Source organism: Lagenorhynchus albirostris, chromosome 8, assembly GCF_949774975.1.
Source record: "Lagenorhynchus albirostris chromosome 8, mLagAlb1.1, whole genome shotgun sequence".
Taxonomy (NCBI): domain Eukaryota; kingdom Metazoa; phylum Chordata; class Mammalia; order Artiodactyla; family Delphinidae; genus Lagenorhynchus; species Lagenorhynchus albirostris.
Genome location: NC_083102.1, coordinates 68,954,030 through 68,977,595, shown reverse-complemented (window position 1 = coordinate 68,977,595; position 23,566 = coordinate 68,954,030). Strand labels below are relative to the sequence as shown.

General features: G+C 37.7%; 1 protein-coding gene across 3 annotated transcripts in view; it reads right to left on the bottom strand.

The window, feature by feature from the left end:
- Positions 1 to 326: 326 nt before the first annotated feature.
- Positions 327 to 23,566, bottom strand: part of BZW2 (basic leucine zipper and W2 domains 2) — a 57,400-nt gene continuing 34,160 nt past the window's right edge. For all 3 annotated transcript variants that reach the window (XM_060157115.1, XM_060157116.1, XM_060157114.1), the window contains exons 6-12: positions 20,148 to 20,283; positions 16,030 to 16,139; positions 11,275 to 11,445; positions 9,331 to 9,477; positions 8,080 to 8,218; positions 1,464 to 1,586; positions 327 to 787 (exon numbers count right to left, since the gene is read on the bottom strand). In XM_060157115.1, coding sequence (XP_060013098.1) covers positions 759 to 787; positions 1,464 to 1,586; positions 8,080 to 8,218; positions 9,331 to 9,477; positions 11,275 to 11,445; positions 16,030 to 16,139; positions 20,148 to 20,283 — 855 coding nt within the window. In that variant the 3' untranslated portion in view covers positions 327 to 758. The remainder of the gene's footprint in view (positions 788 to 1,463; positions 1,587 to 8,079; positions 8,219 to 9,330; positions 9,478 to 11,274; positions 11,446 to 16,029; positions 16,140 to 20,147; positions 20,284 to 23,566) is intronic.

The window sequence follows — 23,566 nt, the reverse complement described above, 5'->3', positions numbered from 1 at the left end:
CCATGGCCGCTAAGCCTGCGCGTCCAGAGCCTGTGCTCCGCAACGGGAGAGGCCACGACAGTGAGAGGCCCGCGTACCGCAAAATAAATAAATAAATAAATCACTTCTTGGTATTACTGCTATGTGCCTGTATTTTGGGGTTGATTTCTATTTCACTACAAAGATAAGTGAAGTGTATTAGTTATGATGATAAAAGGAACAGAAGCGTTTTCATAGACAAAAACAATTCAGCATTTTGGATGGGAAAAAAAAGCCTAACACTGAAATGTCATCTGTGTAAGAAGTCAGAACAGTAAAGAAATAAAAGCTCTGAAAATATAAGCCCAGATTTTTAAAAAGCCATTTATTTTAAAAAACTGTTTGTCAAATCACATACACGAGCAGATACACAACTACCAAAGTGGCCCTGTAATAGACACCAGTGGGGCATTCACCACACAGTACCTGAAAAATACAGCTAAAAAAGAGGAGTCTGTGGAGTATTTAATTTCAGACACCTACTGGACTCCCTGTTGAATGGCTTTAAGTTAGCATATAGTGAGTGAGAGGTAGAGTCCCAAGTATAATAGCTGATGCCTCAGGGCTCCATTTAAAAACAAAACAAAAACAAAAACCATTTCCCCCTCTGCACAAGGGAAGCCTATCCTATTTTTTTTTTTCCTTTGTGAAAACAGAAGCCAAGTTTCTCTTCTCAAATGGTTCAGCATTCCCCGTAAGAGTGTTGTGTGGTGACCTAGGTATTGTGCTTCTTGAGCTGTCTAATTTTCTTCACCTTCAGATTCAGATTCTAGGAGAGAAGAAAGAAAAGTCAGGTCATTTCTTCTGAGACACCTTTAAATAAGGTCATGAAAGAATTTCTACTCTATCTCCCTCCCCCACTAAAAAAGACATTTTGCCTAGGCATCCATTTACTAGGTAAGAGAGTCATATAGAGGGCAGGCAGCAAACTTTTGCTCCTTTTTGCTTTTAAACGAAATTACCTTTCTAAAAATGCAACATGCTCAGAAATATTATTGGTGACGAAAACCATTTATATTTTTCCGGATCGGCAACTTTTCATGCTCAGTTGGATTAAGTCTCATCATTATTGTTCTTCCAACTTGTATTGCCATTTTAAATACCAGTCAACTGGTAAAGGCGCCATAAAAGTCGATATAATCCCATAAAAGTGATTAAGCCAAATGTATTTTTTTTCCTTTCACAGCTGCTGATTATTTCTTCCTCTTTGTCCCTTAAATTAGGAATAATTTAAGAGGTTTTGGTTTTGTTTTGTTTATCTTGCAGAAATTGTCATTGCCTTGATTCAGAAAGGAAGGCTAAGAGGTGGACAAAATGCTGTGGAACACACCTCAGAACTTTAGTTTTAGGAAGGCAAGAAAAATCTGTGGAGGGGGGAGCTATTTTGAATTGTAGTGAGAAAGGATTTGCTAAATGGTCACCAGAGTTGTTAAATGGAATCATACCTTCTTCTGCGTTTTGTAACCACTCAACAAATTTCTTCATCTGGTCAAGAAAAACACTTTTGCCTTTGGCAACATGTGCTTCTTTGTACCATTTCAATATCGCTTCTTCACTCAGCACATCAGCTGCAATTTCAAATCAAAGGTTTCAAAGCTACTACATACATGTCATGTTTTAAAGCAACTTCATGTCTTATAGTTTAATAGAAAGCAATCACTTCAAATATTAAAGCTCTTTTATAAAAGAAATTCGTATTGAAACTTATCAGAAGACAAGAACCAAGCTTATTTCCATACAGTGCAGTGCCCTGTGTATTTTAGTAGTTAGGGGAGGGATGGTGATGGGACTGGGACTTGAAAATCTCACAGTGCTAATTTGTTGGCAGGAAACTAGGTTATTTTGTAATTTTGCCAATGAATCATCAATTCCAGCCTTTCAGAACACTCTGTGTCCTGCCACCAACTGCAAACACATCTTGATTAAGCAGCAACCACAAATGACTGGTCTTTCAAGGGGATTTACTTGAGGAGGAAAAGAAAGCAAATGAAAAAAATGCAGACAGGATGCAATAACAATGTTAATAATTAAATATAATGATGAGCTTCCTGGGTGTACCATGGGACCAATACACACATAATCCAAAGTTCTACAGTACTCTATCGCTAAGTCCTAAATTTACTTCCCCACAGCACAATATCTAAATCACATGAGTAATGTTTTCCTTGTACACTGTTAGGAGAGAAACAAAAAGTGTTATCTATTAACTATTACCTAGAACTCTAAATTCCACAAATATTCCTTGATACCCTCAAGTTACCATTAATTTAGAATATTTAATGTTAAGAATAGAAAGGGGAATATGAAAAAAATAGCCTACAGACTTTGCCAATGTTCTAATGGGTTATCTTTTGGGATTTTGGTGTGGGAAATGAGATGGAAAACAGATAAAAAGGATTTATTATCATCCCCAACGCCTGCCCAATCCATTGCAAATGCTGATAAATCATTCTAATGATGTTTTTGCAGTTAAAATATACCTTTAGCTTATGAAAACAAGAGAAATGATTTGATACTGGTTTCATTCAAAACCTCAGTGATCTTTTCATAACAAAAACTTTGTTTTTTTAAAATTAATAATTGGCTCTTGGATTCAATTGAAGAGGTCAAATTGACTAAAAATGCACATGATTGGTTTTAGAAAATATAAAGTTTGTTTTATTTTGGTCATTAAATACACTACATTTTGCAAAGGAAGAAGGAAGTCTAGATTTATTCATATATAAGGACTAGATATAAAAATTATAACCAGGAGCCCTAAGGAATTACTCTTAGCTTCTAGTCTTTTAGTTTCTTGTGCTTCCAGCTCCACACTCCCCACTCACAATGATGAAAGAATTCTCCTGCCTCTTGCCATCAAAGTCCAGTTTTCATACCAATGACGAGCAGATGCTTTACAGCTCAAGGAAGTGACCTGTTACTGGGTAAGATGGCTTTGCAGAAACCTTTCAGGAATGCTAATTAGCTCAAACATGGATGTTTAAAGTCCCTTTTATATAATTTGTTTTTATGACATGTTTAAAATGCCTGTGATTTAGACCAATAATTTCCAAACTGTTTTGATCATGCTCCCCTATCAGTAAGACAATTTTGAGTGTGTACACACAACATATGTGTATTTTTTGTTTTATAAATTATATGCATGTACTATATAACTGCTATTGTTAATGTTATAAAATAAAACATAGAATTAAACAAGTAAAGAGAAATTCTCTTTTTTCTCCTCCCCTTAATGAATCATGTTATGACACAATGTACAGGTTGGAAAGGCAACGGAGAGTGTAGTTTAGCGATACTCTTTGTCTCAGGTTTTCCTTCTGAAGGCTGAGAGCTCATTCTCTGAAGGTTGAGAGTTTTATTGCCCCACAGAGGCCGAAAGAGGCCATGCAACTACTAGAATACTTGTCAGTGACTGTGCTTGTGAAAAGGACAGTCACTGACAGGTAAAACTTATAGGATGTCTCATCCACTGAAAATCAGACAAACTGTGCAGAGCTGAGTTCTTAGAAGAAGCTAATTTAGTAATAAACACCTGCTGCAAGACCAAACTTCTAGTCCCAGGGGAATAAAATAATAAAGAAGGGACATAAGCACCTACACAGGGCGACTCTGCGGCAAAGCACGAACACCAAAAAGAAAGTCAACTTTTGTGTAGGGAAACGTCTCATCTTAAAAGGAAGGAACTCCTTGACAAATGAAGAAGAGAAAGAACTTTTTTTTCCCACTAAGGAAAAGTAGGGAGAGGAGTTCATTATCACTGGGAGATGAAGATGACAAAGTGTTGGGATCTCCCAAAATGCACAGTAGGAATACGGAGGATCAGTAAAAGTACAGCAAGAAAGGAAGACATTCTACAATTGCACAGAACCCCCTCACATTACAGTACACTTCTCTCCCCTCGATGTGGCCAACTTCTTCATCATCTCTGGTGAAATACTTGTGTCCCTTGAGAGCCTTCCTTTTTCTTTCTCCAAGTTAGCTTCAGCTCTGAGTTAGGGGCCCCTCCTCTATCACCCTTTCACTCTTCATCAGCATCTATCTGTACGAGCCTTATTTTAGCCACTGACAAGGTGATTATGTTTCTTGATTTTCTTCTACACTCTGAAATCTAGGAAGTCAAGGACTATTTTGTTCAGCATCTCATTCCCAGCATTTAATAACATAAGACCTGCCATCTAGTTTGCATTCAATAAATGTATAATGTACAAATCGATGAACTTGATGTGAAAAACTAAATATGTCTCAATGTGTAGAGTTATAATTCAAAATTTGGGTTTTCATGAGGGTCAAAGAGACAATATTGTAAAAGTGGTTTGAGAACTGCAAAGTTTTAGGTAACGTTAGTTGTTTAAATATTTAAGTTGAAAACTGTGTCACTTGGAACTTAGAAAATTCAGTACTTTTTATTAGCAGTGGCACATAGGGACACAAGTCAAAAATAATTTACCTTAAAAAGTTGGCACTATATGGTGAGAAGGCAAATAACCTTTTTTTTTAGAACAAGAATAAGAAACTTCTTTTAGAAAAATGTGCGTGAGGAACAGAATTTAACCTAAGAAATATCTGCAAACAATAAAAGCCATGATAGAGATACTAATGGTACTTGAGAAGGTAGTTATATATTTTTCAGACCTACATGCTGAGACTATGGTACTTAGCTTCAGGAAGAAAGAAAATTATTTTAGAAAGTGAATAATGTGATATTTAAAAAGTAGTGATGAATTTACTATTTTTCTTACTGCCTTAGAAATATAAAAATCTAGATTTTAGTACAAAAAGTAAATCTTCACTGAGTGACCAATCACCACTTTCTCCTTTCATTGCCGAAAAGCATTATTATTTAAAGTTTATTCACTTTTATTCCACTGTTTTTTATATAAACATCTAAAAATACTTTAACAAAAATACTTTAACTAAAACATCTAAAAATACTTTAATAATATCATTCATTTAAGTAATTAGGTTTTCAAAGGGGACATGAGGAATCATACCCTCATGTTTCTGTTATCCTCAAGTTCTGGAAATACAGTAAGGTGGGTGTATGTAATAGAGACTTAAAATGGGAAAGAAGAAATGATTTCCATTACATTTTTGAAAATCTGCTTGAAAGCAAAATGTCAAGGGATCCACATCACTAGATAAAAGAAACAAAGACACTATTTGATTATTTGTAAAATGTATATGTGTGTGTATGGAATTAATGATAAGTATAATCTTAACCATGTTACCATGGTTCATGGGATTTGTCACTTCTCACATCTGATACCCTTTAGACCAGTGGTCCCGGATGAACAGTCACAGCATCACCTGGAAATTTGTTAAAACGCAAATTTGCAGGCCCAATATTGTACCCACTGAATCAGAATCCCTGGGGAATCTGTTTTAACAAGCGCTCCAGGTGAGTCACGTGCACACGAGCACCGGGAAAGGAGTGCTTTAATACATGCTGTCCTCAAGCCTTCCTAGGCATATGAAATACACAACAAGAGCACCCAAATCCTCATAAAAAAAAATGAAATATATGTCTCCAGGTGCACAAGTGTTTGTTGGATGAAATAAGGTCAAAGTAAAAACTACTATTCAAAAGGGAAGGTAAACACAGTAACTCTCCTAACAGTAGTATGGAACAATCATTCCTTGGGGATTCCACGTTCTCAAGAGAAAAAATGCAATTATTTTACTAAAAAAAACAGCCTGTATGTATAATTTTGTGGAAAATTATGAAATTACCTAGAAAATGACATTTAGTTTTAACTTTTCAGTGATATAGTTTAGGTTTCCATTTGTAAAGAGCTTCCTGATTTCATTTCCAAATAACTGAGCCAGAATAAAACTGTTATTGACACTTATCCCCCTGTGTTCCCTTGGGCCTGCTCATACTTGCCACAGACCTTACTAACTGAAACAATCTATTTTAAAAAGCTGACTACCTAGTTAATCAACGGCCTAAGGAAGAGCTAATGCCTCTTCTTTTTACTTCTCAGGGCCCACTGCTTGGTTATTTTATAATTTCAGGTCACTGTTCCCTAGCATTTGGGGCTGAAGAATAGGAAATAAAGCAATCAGTTTTGCTAGCTGTTCGTAGTTGTTATAAGAAGTTTAATAGGGAAGGATGTTGGCATTCATTAATGGTTAAAATGAGAAATTTGAAGAATAGGATTTTGATAGTTTATATGCCACTTAAATGCCTTTGCTGATAAAAAGTAGTTTATTTTTTGTTTTTTTGAATTAAGTATAATAATGAAATGAGGTATTGCTGCAGACGAGGCTCAAACAACTACATCTCAGTTAAAAACAAGGATTTCGGGCTTCCCTGGTGGCACAGTGGTTGGGAGTCCGCCTGCCGATGCAGGGGACACGGGTTCGTGCCCCAGTCCGGGAAGATCCCACATGCCACGGAGCGGCTGGGCCCGTGAGCCATGGCCGCTGAGTCTGCATGTCTGGAGACTGTGCTCCACAACGGGTGAGGCCACAACAGTGAGAGGCCCGCGTACCGCAAAAAAAAAGCAAAGAACAAGGATTTGGTAAGAGACACTGTTTGGTTGGGCTGGCTATTAAACAACAAGAAAGGAAATTATGTGTTTAGGCAGCTAGTTTATAAACAGTTTGCTTTTCTGTAGTGGAAAATATTGACCACTCACGAAGCAAATGTGAAACCTATCCCACAGGCCTCTCTACCAGTTTAAAATGGGGCCAGCTGTGGCCGGTGTGGACAGAATGGCTACTGGCTGCGGGGGGCTGCTCCTCTTTCTTGGCTCCTGGGTACCACAGGTGGGTTGGCCATAGGACCTGCAGGTTTGGTTCTGATGGGTCACCTAGACTTAAGACATTGCTATCTCATGACCCTGGGTATCATTTAAGCCCTAGTTTTAGGACATTGCTATCCGATGACCACATCCAAGAGGGCCAATTCAGATCTGGCCACAGAAAAACACCTATTACTGAATTTCAAATGGGACTTGGCAGTCATCACAGTCTCCCACTGATATGGAAATTGTGCCAAATACCTTAGTGCTGAGAAAGCAAAAGATCACCCAAACCCTTGTGGGCAAGACGTATGCATTTGAAGAATCTGGACAGCCAGTTAAAACTCTTTGTGAAATGCTATTAAACGTTTTAAAAACAGCTAGTAATCAGTAATGTAAAATTTTTACATTCCAAATGTCCAACTTGCCATTCAAGATAGACAACTTTAAGAACACATCAAAAAGAAAAGAAACATTTGGTTGGTATTAATTTATACTTTAGCCTTTTCTGTGTTATGCCATTTAAGATAGCAGTAACTTCTAATTAACATTTTATAATGTTCAAAACATCTCGTTTCTTAAGTGTTCCTTCCCCCCACCCCCGCCTCATAAAACTACAAACACCTAGACCAAAGAAGAGTCCAGGATCATTTTCTTCATATACTATAGGTATAGAGATTGAGATCAGTTAAAACCCTAATAGCTAAAGATGTTAAAAAAAAAAAAAACCACCCTAATAGCATTCATTTTTAATAAACTGGCTGTGCCAGTTGTCATGGCAACCTAATCTTTATAAATACAATAACAAGACAGTAAATGTGACGTTCTAAAAATAGCCATTTCCTTGGAAAACAGTAGAATGGCTGGGCCAAATAACTAAACTGCAAAGTGAAAAGCTAGTTATTTCAGTAATTTTAAAGTCAGCTTTATGGCATCTGAAAAGGTATGAACATACTATATGTAACCACTTGGTAATCACTGTTGTTATAGCTAATCCTTACGATGCAAAAACAGACCTTATTTTTTGTAATTACAGTCTTTTTCACCATCCCTCCCCACCAAAATTATTAGTTCATCACCAGTCTTCTAGCAATTTCCACCAGTGACAAGTGTACAGGGGCCTATTCAGGCTGGTTCCTCAGGCCACTCATGTCTACGGTGTTTGCGCCTTCTCTCTCTACATAATATGGCTGCATCACTAAAACTCAAAGACTATCATTAACCTATATCCCCCTCTGCCTCACCCCCTACTCTGTCCCTCGAAAAGCTTCAACAAAACATAGAAACATAGTGGCAGGATGACATAGATACACACCTTTATAAAAAAGAACCACGATCTTCTGAAAGGCTTTCATGAAATGGATGTTGTCATAACAGTACTCTTGCACCTTCTGGAGGAGGATCAGCTCTGACTGGCCTTGGGAGCTGAACACAGCCAGGAGTGGAGCGTATTGCTGGAACAGAAGTGGGGAGTAAAACCATTTACTCTCGTGAGAGGTGCAGGGCTGACACCACTTGAATCATAACAATAATCTGGAGGTTTGCTTAGAAAATCTTCACTTTGAGGATTATCTTATTCTAATATTGTGACCAATCAAAATGAATTTTTTTATCCCTGCACCTTATCAGATTTCTCTCGCTGTACCCACTAAAAGCAACCAAATATGAAATTCTGACTATATTAAAGATAACTGCCATGCTACTGTGTCTGTCTAATGGGTCCTGTGAAAATAAGACAGAGTTCCTAAGTTCCAAAGGTTCCCAGGGCTGCTGTGACCCCTCCATCACTGAAGTGTGGCTCTGCCACTGGAAGAGTGGGCATCTCCTTCCTAAACATCGCAGACCCCCCACATGTCATCTTTATGGTTTTGTTCATACTGTTCCCTTCGTCCCAAATGACCTTGGCTTCCAGTTGTTTGGCTGTTGTTTTCTCTAAGACCTACTCAGCTCAACACTTAACTCCTCCTCTGAGCCTTCCCTGGTCAACTTAACCTGCATAGGCTACTCACTGCTCTGTCTTCCTAAATACTGAGAGTAATCTGAATTTACATCCTACCTAGTTTAAACTAGGTACCTGTTGACTTCCCAATTCAAGTGTAAACTCTGAAGGCAAGCTCTAAGTCTTCCACTTGTCTTAAGACACTTTTATAGGGAGAGGACAATAAAAGCAAAAACATATGTATCTCCCCACAAAAATATACAATTTACACAATCGGTTGATTTCTTCCACCACTCAGTTTTCAAATTCTAATGTCAGCTTGTAGTTTACTTAAAAAATACTCATTAAGAATTTTTATCATGTAGAAGGAGAACCAATAGTTAGACTATATTTCCCTTTAAATATTGAATATATGACTATTCTGTGGATTTTCTGACATTGTTTTTAGTAAGAATTTACCCTTAGGTATTTCATAAGCTCTTACATCTGAAACATTTTAGGTAGTGGCAAATTTGAAAAGAAAAACACTAGGAAGTATGTGTTTGGACTGATTAGAACACATCTATCACATTGTTAAGAGCTGCAGTTGGCCTGCAGCCAAGACTGTGCCTTGTTGGGACCTGGTACCTTCAGATGCTTGAGGGCTTGCTCGGCAACGAGCTCTTCCTTCTTGTTCCATTCCACAGCGTTCATTATACAGGTCCACAGCAGTCCAATCACTGCTGTTTCTGGAAGATCATTCCTCTTCATTTCTTCTTTAACATAGAGCACCACCTAAATTTCACAAAAAAAGGAGTCAGAGAGTAACAGACAGATGGGGAGTTCCCCTCTCACTGTGCCCGATCAGTAAAAGGTTAGGGGCAGACAAATATTCTGCTCAGTTCCTCCCTTCCTGGCATATACTCTCCAGTTACGAGAGGCAGGAAAAACACAATGATTTGTTCTCAAAGCAGATTTATTTTTAGTCCCCAAATTAATAGGCTTATCTCTGGCCAGGAGGTGCTGGATAATAGAAAATAAAAAAAGAGAATCGTGGTTTCTTAGGGGCTATACTCTTACAGGCAGGAACCCCTTTGAGTAAAGCAGGGCAAAGATTATTTAAGCCAGTTTGACTTTCTGGGGTTTGAAGAAGGCAACAGAGCTGTGAATTTTTACTTCCGATCCTTAACTTTAAACCTCTCGAAAAATGTCTTGGGCTTGTACAAGGCATTCTCTGCAATTCATCCTCTACTTATCGCTTTTGATGATCCTCATGCCTCATGTAAATAAACTGTAAAGTGCAAAGACTTTACATATGATACATATCAAAGCAGCAACCCTCAGCAGGCTATTTTCCCTTCAGAGTTACTTTTAAATATGCAAATGTATCCTAAAACCTGATCGTACGGAATAAAATCTGCCTAACAGTGTATCTTATATTAAACTTGTTTGGAAAAATCTTTCTCCTTTTGAATAGAATCACAAATAGAGGTGAGGGCCTCAGAAGTGATTAAAAACCATAATATCAATATATCTCACGTGTACTACTTTGTGAGTAGTACAGCTATTTTTCTCCCTTCCTTTTTTTTAATGAAAATACGTTGCTTTCTTTCCTGCTGGCCTGGGGTACAGAGGGGTCAGCTGTGGGTTAAGCAGCCTTTGAGAACCGAAGGAACTGGGAAGTCCTAGTCCCCCAGCTGCAAAGAAAGGTGACATGTCTGCACCTAAAGGTATCGCAGTGTTATTTGGTTTGCTTTTTTTTCCCCATGTTAAATCATGTTCAAGTTCTTTGCTTGGAGAAAGATTACTGAATATATTGCTGACCTTAATGCCATGAGACTTAGGACCAACACCTCCACCTGCTGGACAGCATCAGTCCGGAATTCTCCAGTCTTAAACCGCAAAAGGTACCTTGCAAGGCTGCGAGCACGCAGGATAGTGAGGATTTGGGACTTGGGAGTAAGTGGCAAAAGGAAAGGACTCTTTATGCAATTTTTGAATTATCATGTGAAAGTTTTTAAAGTTCAAATAGGAAGTTTTCTTCAGGCAGGACTTAAAAAAAAAGATACAATCATAGCCATATGAAAGATAGCTATACAAGAAGGTAGTATTTATGTTATGTGAATACGCAACTATTATGAGTGGAATCCAATGAGCCACTGGTCCAACTGGTCTTTACCCATGATATGACTGCAAAATCACCCCTTTTTTGTCTTAAAATTAAAACCTATATATATTCACCCAATACTTAACCATATTATGTAATCTGCAATAAAATGGGAAAACCACCATAAATCGAGGTATACTGCTAGTGGAGAGTAAATCTATTCAACAGATGAAACATTCTGACAACCATAGCAACCTGGTAAATAAGTCACTTGTGTGGAAATACTCATTATTTTCTGGAACATCCTGGAGGAGTCTGAATCAATACTTTGAAATCGAGCTCATTTAAATGGTATGAAAAGGGCCTCGAGTTCATAGCAATAAACAAAGGGAGGTCTCCTTAAGGGAGGTAAAGCTTGTGCTGCACAGGCTACATCATCCCTCTCGCTGAACGGGTTTGCAGTGATGTCAGTCCATGGTCCCCACCTCCTTGATCGGGCATTCCTGAGAAAGACGCTCCTGGAGCTCCTTCTGCAGCTCCTTCCTGGTGCCCAGGGACTGCTGGACTCGGAGGAAGTCAGAGAGCTCCTTAAGACCTGCGTCAGTGAAGTACTGAGCAAAATGATCCACACTCTGTCTGTTAACTGGAAAGAGCTCCTGGGAGAGAAAAGGAGAGAGACTGTTACACAACATGCCATTCACATTTCAGCAAGCGTAAAGAACAACATTTTCATATTAAGAGAACACTTAGAATATCTCATATTTGGAAAAAAAGAAGAAGGATGGAGTTTTTCAAAAGAATAAATCTCGGATATATTTCTTGAGCATCTGCTAAGGTACCTTCCAAAATTAGGCAATTTGACAAAGAAAGAGAATAAAATATGCTAAGCAAATTACATAAACTAGTTGCACTCATTTGGCACTGCTATTTACTTTTTCTTTTACTTTAATCAAAGTGCAGCACGTACAAAAACAGAGCTAAATTTGCTAAATTAAGTACCAATAAGATGATAACCCTGAATAACGTTGGGATTATTTTAAACCGACTAGAAAAAACTGAAATCATTAACCACACTCTTTCCTTAACTATGAGTTAACAGACCCAAGCCAGTTTTAGTAATGCTGAAATGATCTGAGATAATAAGAGGAAAACAACATGGACTATTATCATCTCAAGGACCTCTATTCAGCATTTCATTAAGGAAAATGCTGCTATTATTCTAAAATAACAGCTCAGAGCTAAAGGGAATTTTTGTTGTATCCCTTAACGATGGTGGCTCTAAATTAAGTTCATGGCGAGATCTAATCTAAATCCGCCCTACTATCTCTTCAGTTCATTACATAATTCTGTTGGAAATTTTTTAAAAGAGCAGCACACCATGGCTGCTCTCATATTCTCACCTCACTTCCATTTCACCTTACACAGCTCGGCAGCCTCAGGAACACTTAGTCATGTTCTAACCCTGTGTGACGCCAACACCCAACTAAGAAAGGAAGGCAATTTTCAAAGCTCTCACATTTTTCAGACTGCTGCAGAGTCTATAAAATAGATCCAAACTTTTATGATGGTGAGATTTGCACATATAGATGGCCAATGGCTATGTGGCTTCAATAAAAATCTCAGAAGAAAGATCTGCAACGAGTTTGCCACCAAGCATAGGGACATAGCCAGATGGCTTCTGTCATGACTCAAATTTCAATATTCTCTGTACCATCATCCCATAATTTGCCTTGTTGAGTCATCAGTTTCAAAATGTCAGAACAGAGTTGGTGGGAGCAGCTATCAAACACACATTCATGTTAAAGCAAACATTTCATACCTGACTGAAATGTTGTCACTGATATTTATTCTACCATTCAAGAGGCCTTTCAAATTTGTGGGGGCAGGGAACTAGTTTAATTTTGAGTTTCTTCTATGAATCAAGAGGTGGTGGGCATTTTACTCATAATTGTAGAAAGTAGAAATTTTTCTACAAAAATAAACTAAGTCTCAACAAGGCTAAGCAGCTTGACCCAAATTATGCAGCCAGAAATATTTAAGGGCATAGCTGTGTGACCCCAAAGGCAATAATTACTCTGTTACTCGTGCCAGCATTCAATACTCAATTTAGGGAGAATGTGATTGCAAATTCTGATGGAAAGTTATGTTCAGAGTAAGACATCATCAAACATGTTACTAGTGGTTTTTAATTTATTTTTATGAACTATAACCACAGTCCTTATGAATGATACATAACATCTTAAAAATTATTATTCAGATCAAACTGAGCTAAAATCAGTATAAATCATGTCATGACCTTTACTAACTTGGAACATAGTTTGCATTTGTTACAAAAATCCTACCCAAGGCTTCCCTGGTGGCACAGTGGTTGAGAGTCCGCCTGCCGATGCAGGGGACACAGGTTCGTGCCCAGGTCCGGGAGTATCGCACATGCCGTGAAGCGGCTGGGCCCGTGAGCCATGGCCGCTGAGCCTGCGCGTCCGGAGCCTGTGCTCCGCAATGGGAGAGGCCACAACAGTGAGAGGCCCGCGTACTGCAAAAAAAAAAAAAAAAAAAACAAAATCCTACCCAGGTAAAAACCTTTATCACCTCATCCCTAGATTAAGGTCTCCCTACTTCTGCCCTTCCTCCTGAATCTGCTCCCAATGCAACAGCCCAGAGAGATCCTGTTAAGACCCCAAAATCACATTATGCACATTTTGCAGAGACTTTTCCAAAAAACTTCTCATCTTACTCAGAATAAAAGCCGAAGTTCTTAGATGATAGGGGACCTGCTATGACTCTGACCTGATCTCCTACATTTTTGCTCTTACTAATTACTCTCTCTTTCTTGCTGTCCCCAACATGCCACGCCTCAAAGCCTTTGCATTTTCTGCTGCCTTTGCCTGGAATACTCTTCCTGGAGATATCTAAATAGATCGCTTCTTCACACAAATGTCACCTTATAAGAGAGGCCTTCTCATACCACACTGACACTCCTCAGTGCTTCCCTATTTAGTTTTTCTCTCAGAGCACTCTTCACTTTTTATTATACCATGTATTATTTTAATTGTTTATTTAGTTTATTGCCTGTTCCCCTGAAACAGAATGTAAGCCCCATAAAGGCACAGGTTGCCTGCTTGATTTCTTTCAATATCTTCAGCTCCTAGAAAAGTTTCTAGCCAATGTCTTGACCATTGTTCCCTTTTCCAGGAATGGGGGCATGATATCAGGCAGGCATGGTTTTAAGGCACAGCCACCCTGTCCTCATGGAGTTTCTGGTAGAAACTGCTACCTATGCTTTTCATGTTCAAAACATATGTAGACAAAGAAACCTAGTAAGAACAGTTAAATGATATGTATTTTTCAAAAAGGAAATACAGTAAAAAATTTTTAATGAAGTAACCTAATTAAGTTAACCAAGCTCTGCCTATTGGCATCTTTAAGGAACCATGCTTTAAGAAATAACTGAGTCTTTTGTGGTTAAGTTGTAATTGTATCTTTGTTCCTAATAATTCACCCCCCACCCCTCTCCCTTAAACAAGTATTCAGTGAAGACCCTCCTTGCTGTATCTGTCTCCACAGGTGGAGAAGCAGCCCATGAGTGGACTAAATCTTCCTACCCCACGCCAGGCTTCTCCGTGATTTCTTTTGACGAAAGAAGGTGAGCTTTTAAAGCACCAGAATGTCTCCCTTCAGTCACCTGTGTTCCTGTCCTCTGCCATGAGGACAGAATAGCCCAGATATGAGCTGCTCCTTCAGCCTGGGACCCAGAATGAAAGGGCTGGGGCCTTGCCAAGATACAGCTAATCCACAGACTCAGGGACACGAATATATTCCTTCATATGAACTTCCACCCACATCAGCAACCTATTCACTTGTCTTCTGTGACTTCTATATACCCTTCATTGCTAGAGAGTAGGTTCCATGAAGGCAGGAAACTTTTCTGTCCTGTCTCTACTGGCTCCACAGCTTCTAGGACTGTGCCTGGCACAGAGCAGGCACTTAATAAATATAAGTTAAATGAAAAGTATTATCAATGGCAGAAATTAACAAGAATCTAGACTTAATTTTTCTTCTTTATCATATTCTAAAGACTTCCAAGACCCAAATAGGGCTATTTTAGGTAAACCTCAAGAGATAAAGGAATTTTAAGTCATTGAAAATAAAAGAGTTTACAATGAGCCAGATTTTGAATTATCCCATGAATCAACACCCTTGCACAGAACACAATGGAAGAGAAAACAGATAAGTAACTAGGTAAAGAGAAGATGGCAAGCATGTCTTGCAATTTTAGACTTTGTCCTAAAATTTTAAAAGCAATTTCACTTGAAGCAATCTCTGTCATCTGCACAGCTGTTGCTTCTGGCAGAAATTATAGGGAGCAGATAGGAATTACGAGGACAAAATATTTTTCTTGATTTTCTTTGAAAAAAACAAAGAGAAGTAAAAATATAATCAAGCAATCATGATACTGGGAGCTTCAAATTACTACTATTAACTTGTTAGCTTTCTTAAATATCTAAGTATTTCCAAGGAATCTTAGTATAAACAAGGAATCTTCCTTAACCTTTTTTTTTTTTTAAATGTTTTATTGAAGTATAGTTGATTTAAGCTTATAGTTTTGTTTTGTTTTGTTTTTTCCGGTATGCGGGCCTCTCACTGTTGTGGCCTATCCTGTTGCGGAGCACAGGCTCCGGACGCGCAGGCTCAGCGGCCATGGCTCACGGGCCCAGCCGCTTCACGGCATGTGGGATCTTCCCGGACTAGGGCATGAACCCGTGTCCCCTGCATCGGCAGGCGGACTCTCAACCACTGCGCCACCAGGGAAGCCCAACCTTTTATTTTGTTAACAAACTAACGTGTATTTGAGGTCAGTGTCATTTACCTACGACCCAAGATAATCACAAATGTCTAATTAGGTGGGATCGATGTGACTTTAAATTTCATATTAAAACTTTACATTTCTATAGTTATTAGCTGCAAAAGAGTTAATTCTGATAAATGTTATCACTATGTCAACAAACTTCTAAATTTGAAAGTCTCTGTACTCCCTATGACTCTTTAATTTTATCATTCCATTTATTTATGCAACAAAGATTAAACTGGAATTAGTTTCTATCTGCCAATAATACAGAAATAAAAAGAACCATGTTCCAATTCGACATAGACTCGGGCATTTCAGTTATGTATTTCATCACAATTGACAGAGCCAAGGCAGAAGCATGAAACATACAACCCTTTGCCCAGACAACACTTACAAGTAGCCTCTTGTCTAAGTTGGCTTTTCTCAAAGAGGAGGTAACAGAGTTGGCATCTTTTTCTGCCATCCATGCTTTAAAAAGCTTGACAGCAAATGAGGCTGCAATGCCTGTTAAAAAAAAAAAAAAAAGAGTAAACCTTTTATAACAAAAACCACTTGTGATGATGTACAAGGCAACATTTCCCATTAGGCGTCCTGAAATGACTAAATAACTCAAAGACTTGATTTGGCACAAAGGAAAAATGGAAAGCTCTCTAGGCACTGTACTATTCATTACTCAAGAAAATATTTTCATAAGAAGGGAAAAAAAATGTTAAAGTACTTTTCAAAGTTGGACTCCCTAATTCCAACCTGTTATAACTGTAAATTTATTTATTTTTACCTTGGTCAAAACCAGATTCAAAGCCAAGGATCTTCTAATGTTCTGCCTCTATTTCACCCTGTGGTTCACCAGTATTTCATATTTTTAACCGTGATCCTGAGGTACACCAAATAAATCGAAAGCCATAAAACTGAAATGTCAACATGTCAACTAATTTGCTGATAAATAATACCAGTGAAAGAACATCAATAGTGACCGGTATAAATAAATAAAGCTATAGATGAACATGCATCATTTATTTCACAGTTTTGCTTTTTGTAAAAAGCATTTTAAAATATTCACGAGTTAAGGTATGAAAATGTCAGTGCTGTTTTAAGCTGAAATCTTTTCTGGATATTTTAAAAGAGATTTTAAAAATAGCTATGTTGGGCTTCCCTGGTGGCGCGGTGGTTGAGGGTCCGCCTGCCGATGCAGGGGACACGGGTTCGTGCCCCGGTCCGGGAGGATCCCACATGCCGCGGAGCGGCTGGGCCCGTGAGCCATGGCCGCTGAGCCTGCGCGTCTGGAGCCTGTGTTCCACAGCGGGAGAGCCCACAACAGTGAGAGGCCCGCGAGCCGCAAAAAAAAAAAAAAAAAAAAAAAAAAAAAAAAAAAAAAAGCTATGTTAATCAGAAATCTACTCAATTACATACCCATAATTATAATAAGATTTATTTCCAATATAAATAATCAGATAACTAATAGCTTTTCTGTGAACACTCCAGATTTCTAAATTAATGTTGCATTTGTTTAATGAAGAGTTAAGGAGTAGTTGAAATATTAAACTGATTTTTCTGAGTTGAAGGCTTCAGTATCATTGATGGTCTAAGCAGTGTCTATTCTCCTTTCCTCTTTCCTAAGAGAGTTCCCATGTTGCTCAGGCCAGGTGACTTCCATCTAATTAGTCTAAGCCCTGGCACCACCTTCTTCTGCAATGATTAGCCTAGTGATCTAAGTTGTTGGCCATAGCATCCCCCAACAATTACTACTGGGTGGGTCATGTGGCCAATTTCAGCCAATCAGCTGAAGGCAAGATAAATTATCCTATGTTCAGAAGTGCTCTTCCACTGAACCTGAATGAAGAAGCCTGTGCCATAACTGGACTAGCAGACTTCTTTTAAAGGCTAAGGAGTCCACCCTTGGAATGAAGTCGATACTATGGTAATGGGGGAAAATGCCTGAGTCCTGAATGATATTGCTGTTCACCCTGAAGTCTGCTCTGCTTTTATATTTATTGTTACATAAGAAATAAATGCCCTTGGTGGGGTTGGGTGGGGGGAATAACTTAGAAGGTTGGAATTAACATATACATACTACTATATATAAAATAGATAACAAGCAAGGACATACTGTATAGCACAGTGAACTATACTCAATATTTTATAGTAACCTATAAGGGAAAAGAATCTGAAAAAGAATGTATGTGTGTGTGTATAACTGAATCACTCTGCTATACATCTGAAACTAACACAACATTGTAAATCAACTATACTGCAAAAAAAAAAAAAATTTAAAAAAAAGAAAGAAAGAAAAAAAGAAATGCCCTTGTATACAAATTTGGGTCTTGTCTTCCAGTTACTTGCTGGTAAACAAATTCAATTGAGATATATATATAAAATATAATTTATACAGACACCAACTTTACCCAATTCTTTTCTTTTGAATAGCGGAGAAACTAAGCCCCCCAAATTGTCTATGACAATAACACCTGTGATATGACCTGGAGAATTTTATGTTATCAACTTGTTGACCTGGATTTTTAACATTACCATTCGTTCCAAAAGTCAATATAAAACATAATATAAATTTATGTAATTAAATAAAAATAAAGATAACAGATCTTGTAATCCTCATTGTAAGTAAGAGAAATAAAGCATGCTTGAAACTAGGAGTCTAAAAACCAGGCTCAAACCTATCATTTTACATTAAAAGTGGCTCTTGGTGGAAGGATTGGAGAAATTTCTTTGTACTTGAGATTCTACTGAGTGGAGGGTCTCCCCATAGCCATTTGTTGGGTGGGAGGTTGGGGAAAAAGGTATAATTTCATAATCCCTTCCTATTTGGGAAGCAGAAGCTTAATACTTTTGTTTCTAGAGATGCTGGAGGATAAAGAAAAACCATAATGACATAGGTACTACGTCACTTCCATAACAAAGGTATTTTTCTTCTCCTTTCCTACCCCTCTAACATTTTACCATAAAAAATTTTAAACATAAGAAAAGTTGAACGATAAACACTCATTTACTCACCATCTAGATTCTATAACAGTTAATATTTTGCTGCATTTGCTTTATCAGGTCTGTCCATTTATCCTTCTTATAATTTATTTTTTAATACATTTCAAAAGAAATTGTATACATCATTTAGGTTTTTAATACAACCAGAAAGGCAATTATTTTCTGTTATAAACACTAGGGATAATCTGATGTAATTAATATTTACTGTTTACATTTTAGCTTGTCTTCCTAGTATAAAATGTCTAGTACCATAAGTAAAACATGAAGGATCATGAATTCTCTTCAGAATACTTTAAAGTGCTATAGTATTAACAATATATTAATAACAATTAGAGAGCCTGAAAACTATAGAGAATCTCTAAATAATATCATTTGACTCTTGGTTTACTATTCTTTTTTTTTTTTTTTTGGTACACGGGCCTCTCACTGTTGTGGCCTCTCTCGTTGTGGAGCACAGGCTCCGGACATGCAGGCTCAGCGGCCATGGCTCACGGGCCCAGCCGCTCCGCGGCACGTGGGATCTTCCCGGACCGGGGCACGAACCTGCGTCCCCTGCATCGGCAGGCGGACTCTCAACCACTGCGCCACCAAGGAAGCCCTGGTTTACTATTCTTTTCTCAGCTACAAGAAACTATAACTCATTTCACTGCAGGTATTAATGAGGCTGGGACTTCACATTTATAGGAGAAAAACCAAGTTCTAAGAAGAAACAGATGTTTTCGCAAAATCTCTTTTATTTTTAAGAAAAAAAGAACTCTTTGTTTTGTGTTGCATTATAATTTGAATACCATTATCCTCCTGCAAGAAAAAAAGCCCACTTTTGTATTATTCTATAATCAAGTAATCGTATGTATGCCCATCAAACTCTTAATGTCTTAAAATTAAAGCAAAACTCTGAGGCAGCCACTTGGACTTCTAAAACAGAATGAATATCTTAAAAATGTGATCAAAATGAACATCTGAGCACAACATCTTGAGGGGGAAAACAGTTCAGAAGAATGGCCCCAACCAGGGAAATGAAAAACTGTTTAAGGGGGCATTTAGGAATGTGAAGGGCCATTTTTGGCTATTCTGCTAAATGCAGGCGGGTGTTTTAGGCTGGCATTCTGTGTCTGAGGGCAAAAAGGTTAAATGACTCACAAAGCACAAAAGAGTCCTGCACAATGAAGCAATGTCCCAACAAAGTATGCCAGTAAGCATCTATGTTGAGAGAAATGGTTTGGACCAGATCAATTTCAGGGAATTTGACCTAGGCATTGAGTCTTAAACCAAAAATTCCAGCTTATTATTATTCTTTATTTGTCTTTGTATAGGTGTGCATATTTTTTCTCCTAATTGCCTACAATAAACATGTACAATTCTCTTATTGTTTGAAGACACACACTCACACACACACAAGTCTCTTACATGGAGGATGGGTGGGAAGTAGAGAACACTAAGAAGAGGTACTGCTATTTTTCTATCTTTGGCTTTTCTTTTCTTTTCACATCTGACAGGTAAGAAAATGAGCATAAATACCTTCTTTGACTAAGCTGTCAGTGAAGAGACTGGTGAGGATGTTGGCAGGAAGGTTGCCATTGCCCAGCAGAATCCCAGACAGCATTGCCAACTTTGTCTGCTCTGCTTCAGAAAAGGCTTTAAGGAAGAGGAGAAGCTGTGGGTCAAACAAAAGAAACCATGTCTATAAAGTAAAGGACTAAGGTAGAAAAATAACACACAATGTACGTCCATAGCTAGACGGCACACAACTGGTGGGTCTTACGCAGCACACTGCTTATTCATTGGAGACACACCCATATGTTCGATTATAAATTGGATGCTTTATCACAGTTCCTTTCTTCCAAGTTCACTTACAACAAAGCTATATATAGCATTCATGGGAAGGAAAACAGACATTTGGAGAACAATGTAAATGGGTCACATAAATAATTTACATTCGACTCTGTATATGACAAAGTGTAAGTATTACAAAGCGTTTTCTGAAATACACTATTGCCTTTCATATGTTTTTCACTTCTATGCATGCTCCCCCCTCCATCCTCATCCTACAATACATCTACCCATCTTCTTTGGGTTATAACAAAAAACAAACAAACAAACAAAAAAACAGGAGTCAATAAGCTTTGACATGTAGCATATACTTTTCTGAGCCCACAGCATAAAAAACTTTTTAAAAACAAGACTGCTGAGTGAAAAAAGGGTTTTCTAGGTTCTTGACGCCTCTTAAAATAATGAGATTCAACACAACATTGTAAATCTGCTATACTTCAATAAAAAAATAAAGTTAAAATTAAAAAATAAAAACAATAAAAGATATATAAACAAACAAACAAACAAAAATGAAATTCAAACTAGGTATTTCCTAGATCATACAGTTTTACCACCAGCCCTGGTGATGAGGTAATGATGGATGTAAGATAAAGAAAAGTTCCTAGCAGAGTAAAGGCCTCTGCTGTGATTTTGTAGTGAGAGGATGACAGTGTTGTTTGGGTCCTTCTGGGTCACAATGCTGCCATCCTCTTATCCCAGCAGTAGGGAAAGTAACAAAGTAGCAACCCCAGAATGGTTGAAGGGAAGCCAAAGCAAAGGGGATTAGACCCCACTTGCCATTCTGAATTCTAAGAGTATCCAGGCTTATAGAATGCCCTCCTTCCTAACCCTCCTCCACTTAGTGCTTTGACTATATTATATTTATATTCCATGGTTATTTTCTCTGTTTCAACAGACCTTGGGCATGTTACTGAGATTCCCCAGGGCCCAGTATCACTATCGGGGCCCTGTTGACTTTTTCATTACTCTGTACCGACAAAAAATCACTGGCATCAATATAGGCTTATTAAATGTTTTAGGGCCAATGAAATTCCATTAGCTCTGTGCAGTGGGTAGGACTATATTAATTTACCATTCCCAACAGTTAAAGGATTATTACCTTACAGAGAGGTTATGTGACTCCAAATATTTATATGATGAGTAAGTGGCAGAACTGGAACCAACCAGTCCATTTCACTCCCAATTTATGCCTATTAAAATCTCAATGATTTAAAAAGAAGTCACTTTCTAAGTTCACAAGAAAAGAGGGAGTGAGGGAAGGAGGTATCAATGGTTAAAGCTCCAGCGAGTCCCAGGAATGGGGTAAAAAAAACCAACAAAACTGTAGATACTTTATATCAATCTGGCTTCTTTCTCTTATTATCAAAATAAGTAAGACTGAAGTAAATAATGAAAAATAGCCCCCAAGATTAAAATATTAACACTACTTGTTTAAGCACGTTAATATACTCACATGCATCAAAAAACCCCTCAATTATAGCAAGATGGTGCAAAAATTATATCTTTTCTTAAAATTAATATCCACATTGCTCAATTATACTAGTCAGCATTAAAATCAGATGCTACATGTATTGCAGCAGAATTTTCTTTAAAAATTGGATACACTGGGCTTTCCTGGTGGCGCAGTGGTTGAGAGTCCGCCTGCCGATGCAGGGGACGTGGGTTCGTGCCCTGGTCCGGGAAGATCCCACATGCCGCCGAGTGGCTGGGCCCGTGAGCCATGGCCCCTGAGCCTGCACGTCCGGAGCCTGTGCTCCGCAATGGAAGAGGCCACAACAGTGAGACGCCCGCGTACCGCAAAAAAAAAAAAAAAAAAAAAAAAGGATACACTGTGAAAAATAAATAATTCTTGAGAGCATGTTCATCAAATGAATCAAACAGAAAGTTTTCAAGGTTCAAATGAACTAAAAGAAAAACATGAGTGATATTATTAGGCAAAATGATAAGATGTTTATTTGAATGCTTTAACATCATTTTTTTGTCATATCTATCCCTCTATTTTAATGATGCACTTGTTATTTTCTAAACATCTATCAATATAATGGACCACTTTTATCCATTTAAATGTTTTTTCATGTTAAAAAAAGTAATACCTGCTAGTAGAACAAATCTAACAACACAGAATAATATAAAAATGTGAGTAATCTCCTCTTTAATCCTATTTCCTTAGAATTAACATTATTAACAGTCTGACGTGTTCTTTCAGATTTCTAAATGCAATTATATATGTCTACATTTTATAAATAACTAGATGCATATACACATGCTTCTACTGAATTATGCACTGATAATAGCTCAAACTTGTTAAGTGAAGCAGACAGTCTTCTGAACACTTCATGTGTATTAATAATTACAAAAGTCTTGATCCTCGCTTTAAGACAAAGAAATCTGAGGCACAAAGAACTTAAGTGACCTGCCTAAGGTTAAACTTCTACCAAATGGTTGCTTTTTCACTCAACAATTCATCATAGACATTTTCTATTATCAATTCACGTGGTTGTGCCTCATTCTTTAAATGACTGCATATTATTCCACTGTATTGAGAGACCATAATTTAATAACCCATCTCCCACCATGAACATTTGGGTTACATCTCAATACTGTGATGAACATCTTTATACATATAGTTGTATGTATCCATGCTGCAGGATTCTTTTAAGTGTGAAAGTTGAGTCATGGAGAATGTAAATTTAAAACAATGATTTTACTGTTTAGATGTTCTTCATTATACATGGAACCACTTTGAACAAAGGAAAGTAAGAGTAGGTAAGCAGCAAAGTAGATGTTGCAAAGTAACAAAGTAAGTAACAAAGTAGATGATTTCTTTATTCTCTTGGTTTATAATTTAGGCATATACCTAAAATCAGAGTAACAAGTTAATGTAGTGACTGCTATATATAAATACAGAGGAGCTACAAATTAGAAGGAGGAACATGCTGCAGTTTCTGAAAAGAGGGCTTCTTTAATAAGGTGCTATTGTTTATTTGGCTACTTATTAGAGGCCAATTACTGTATTAAGTACCTTACAGCTCATCTCATTTATTAGTACAACAACCATAAAGTATGTACTTTTATTGCAGCTATTTTATAGATGAGAAAAACCACTG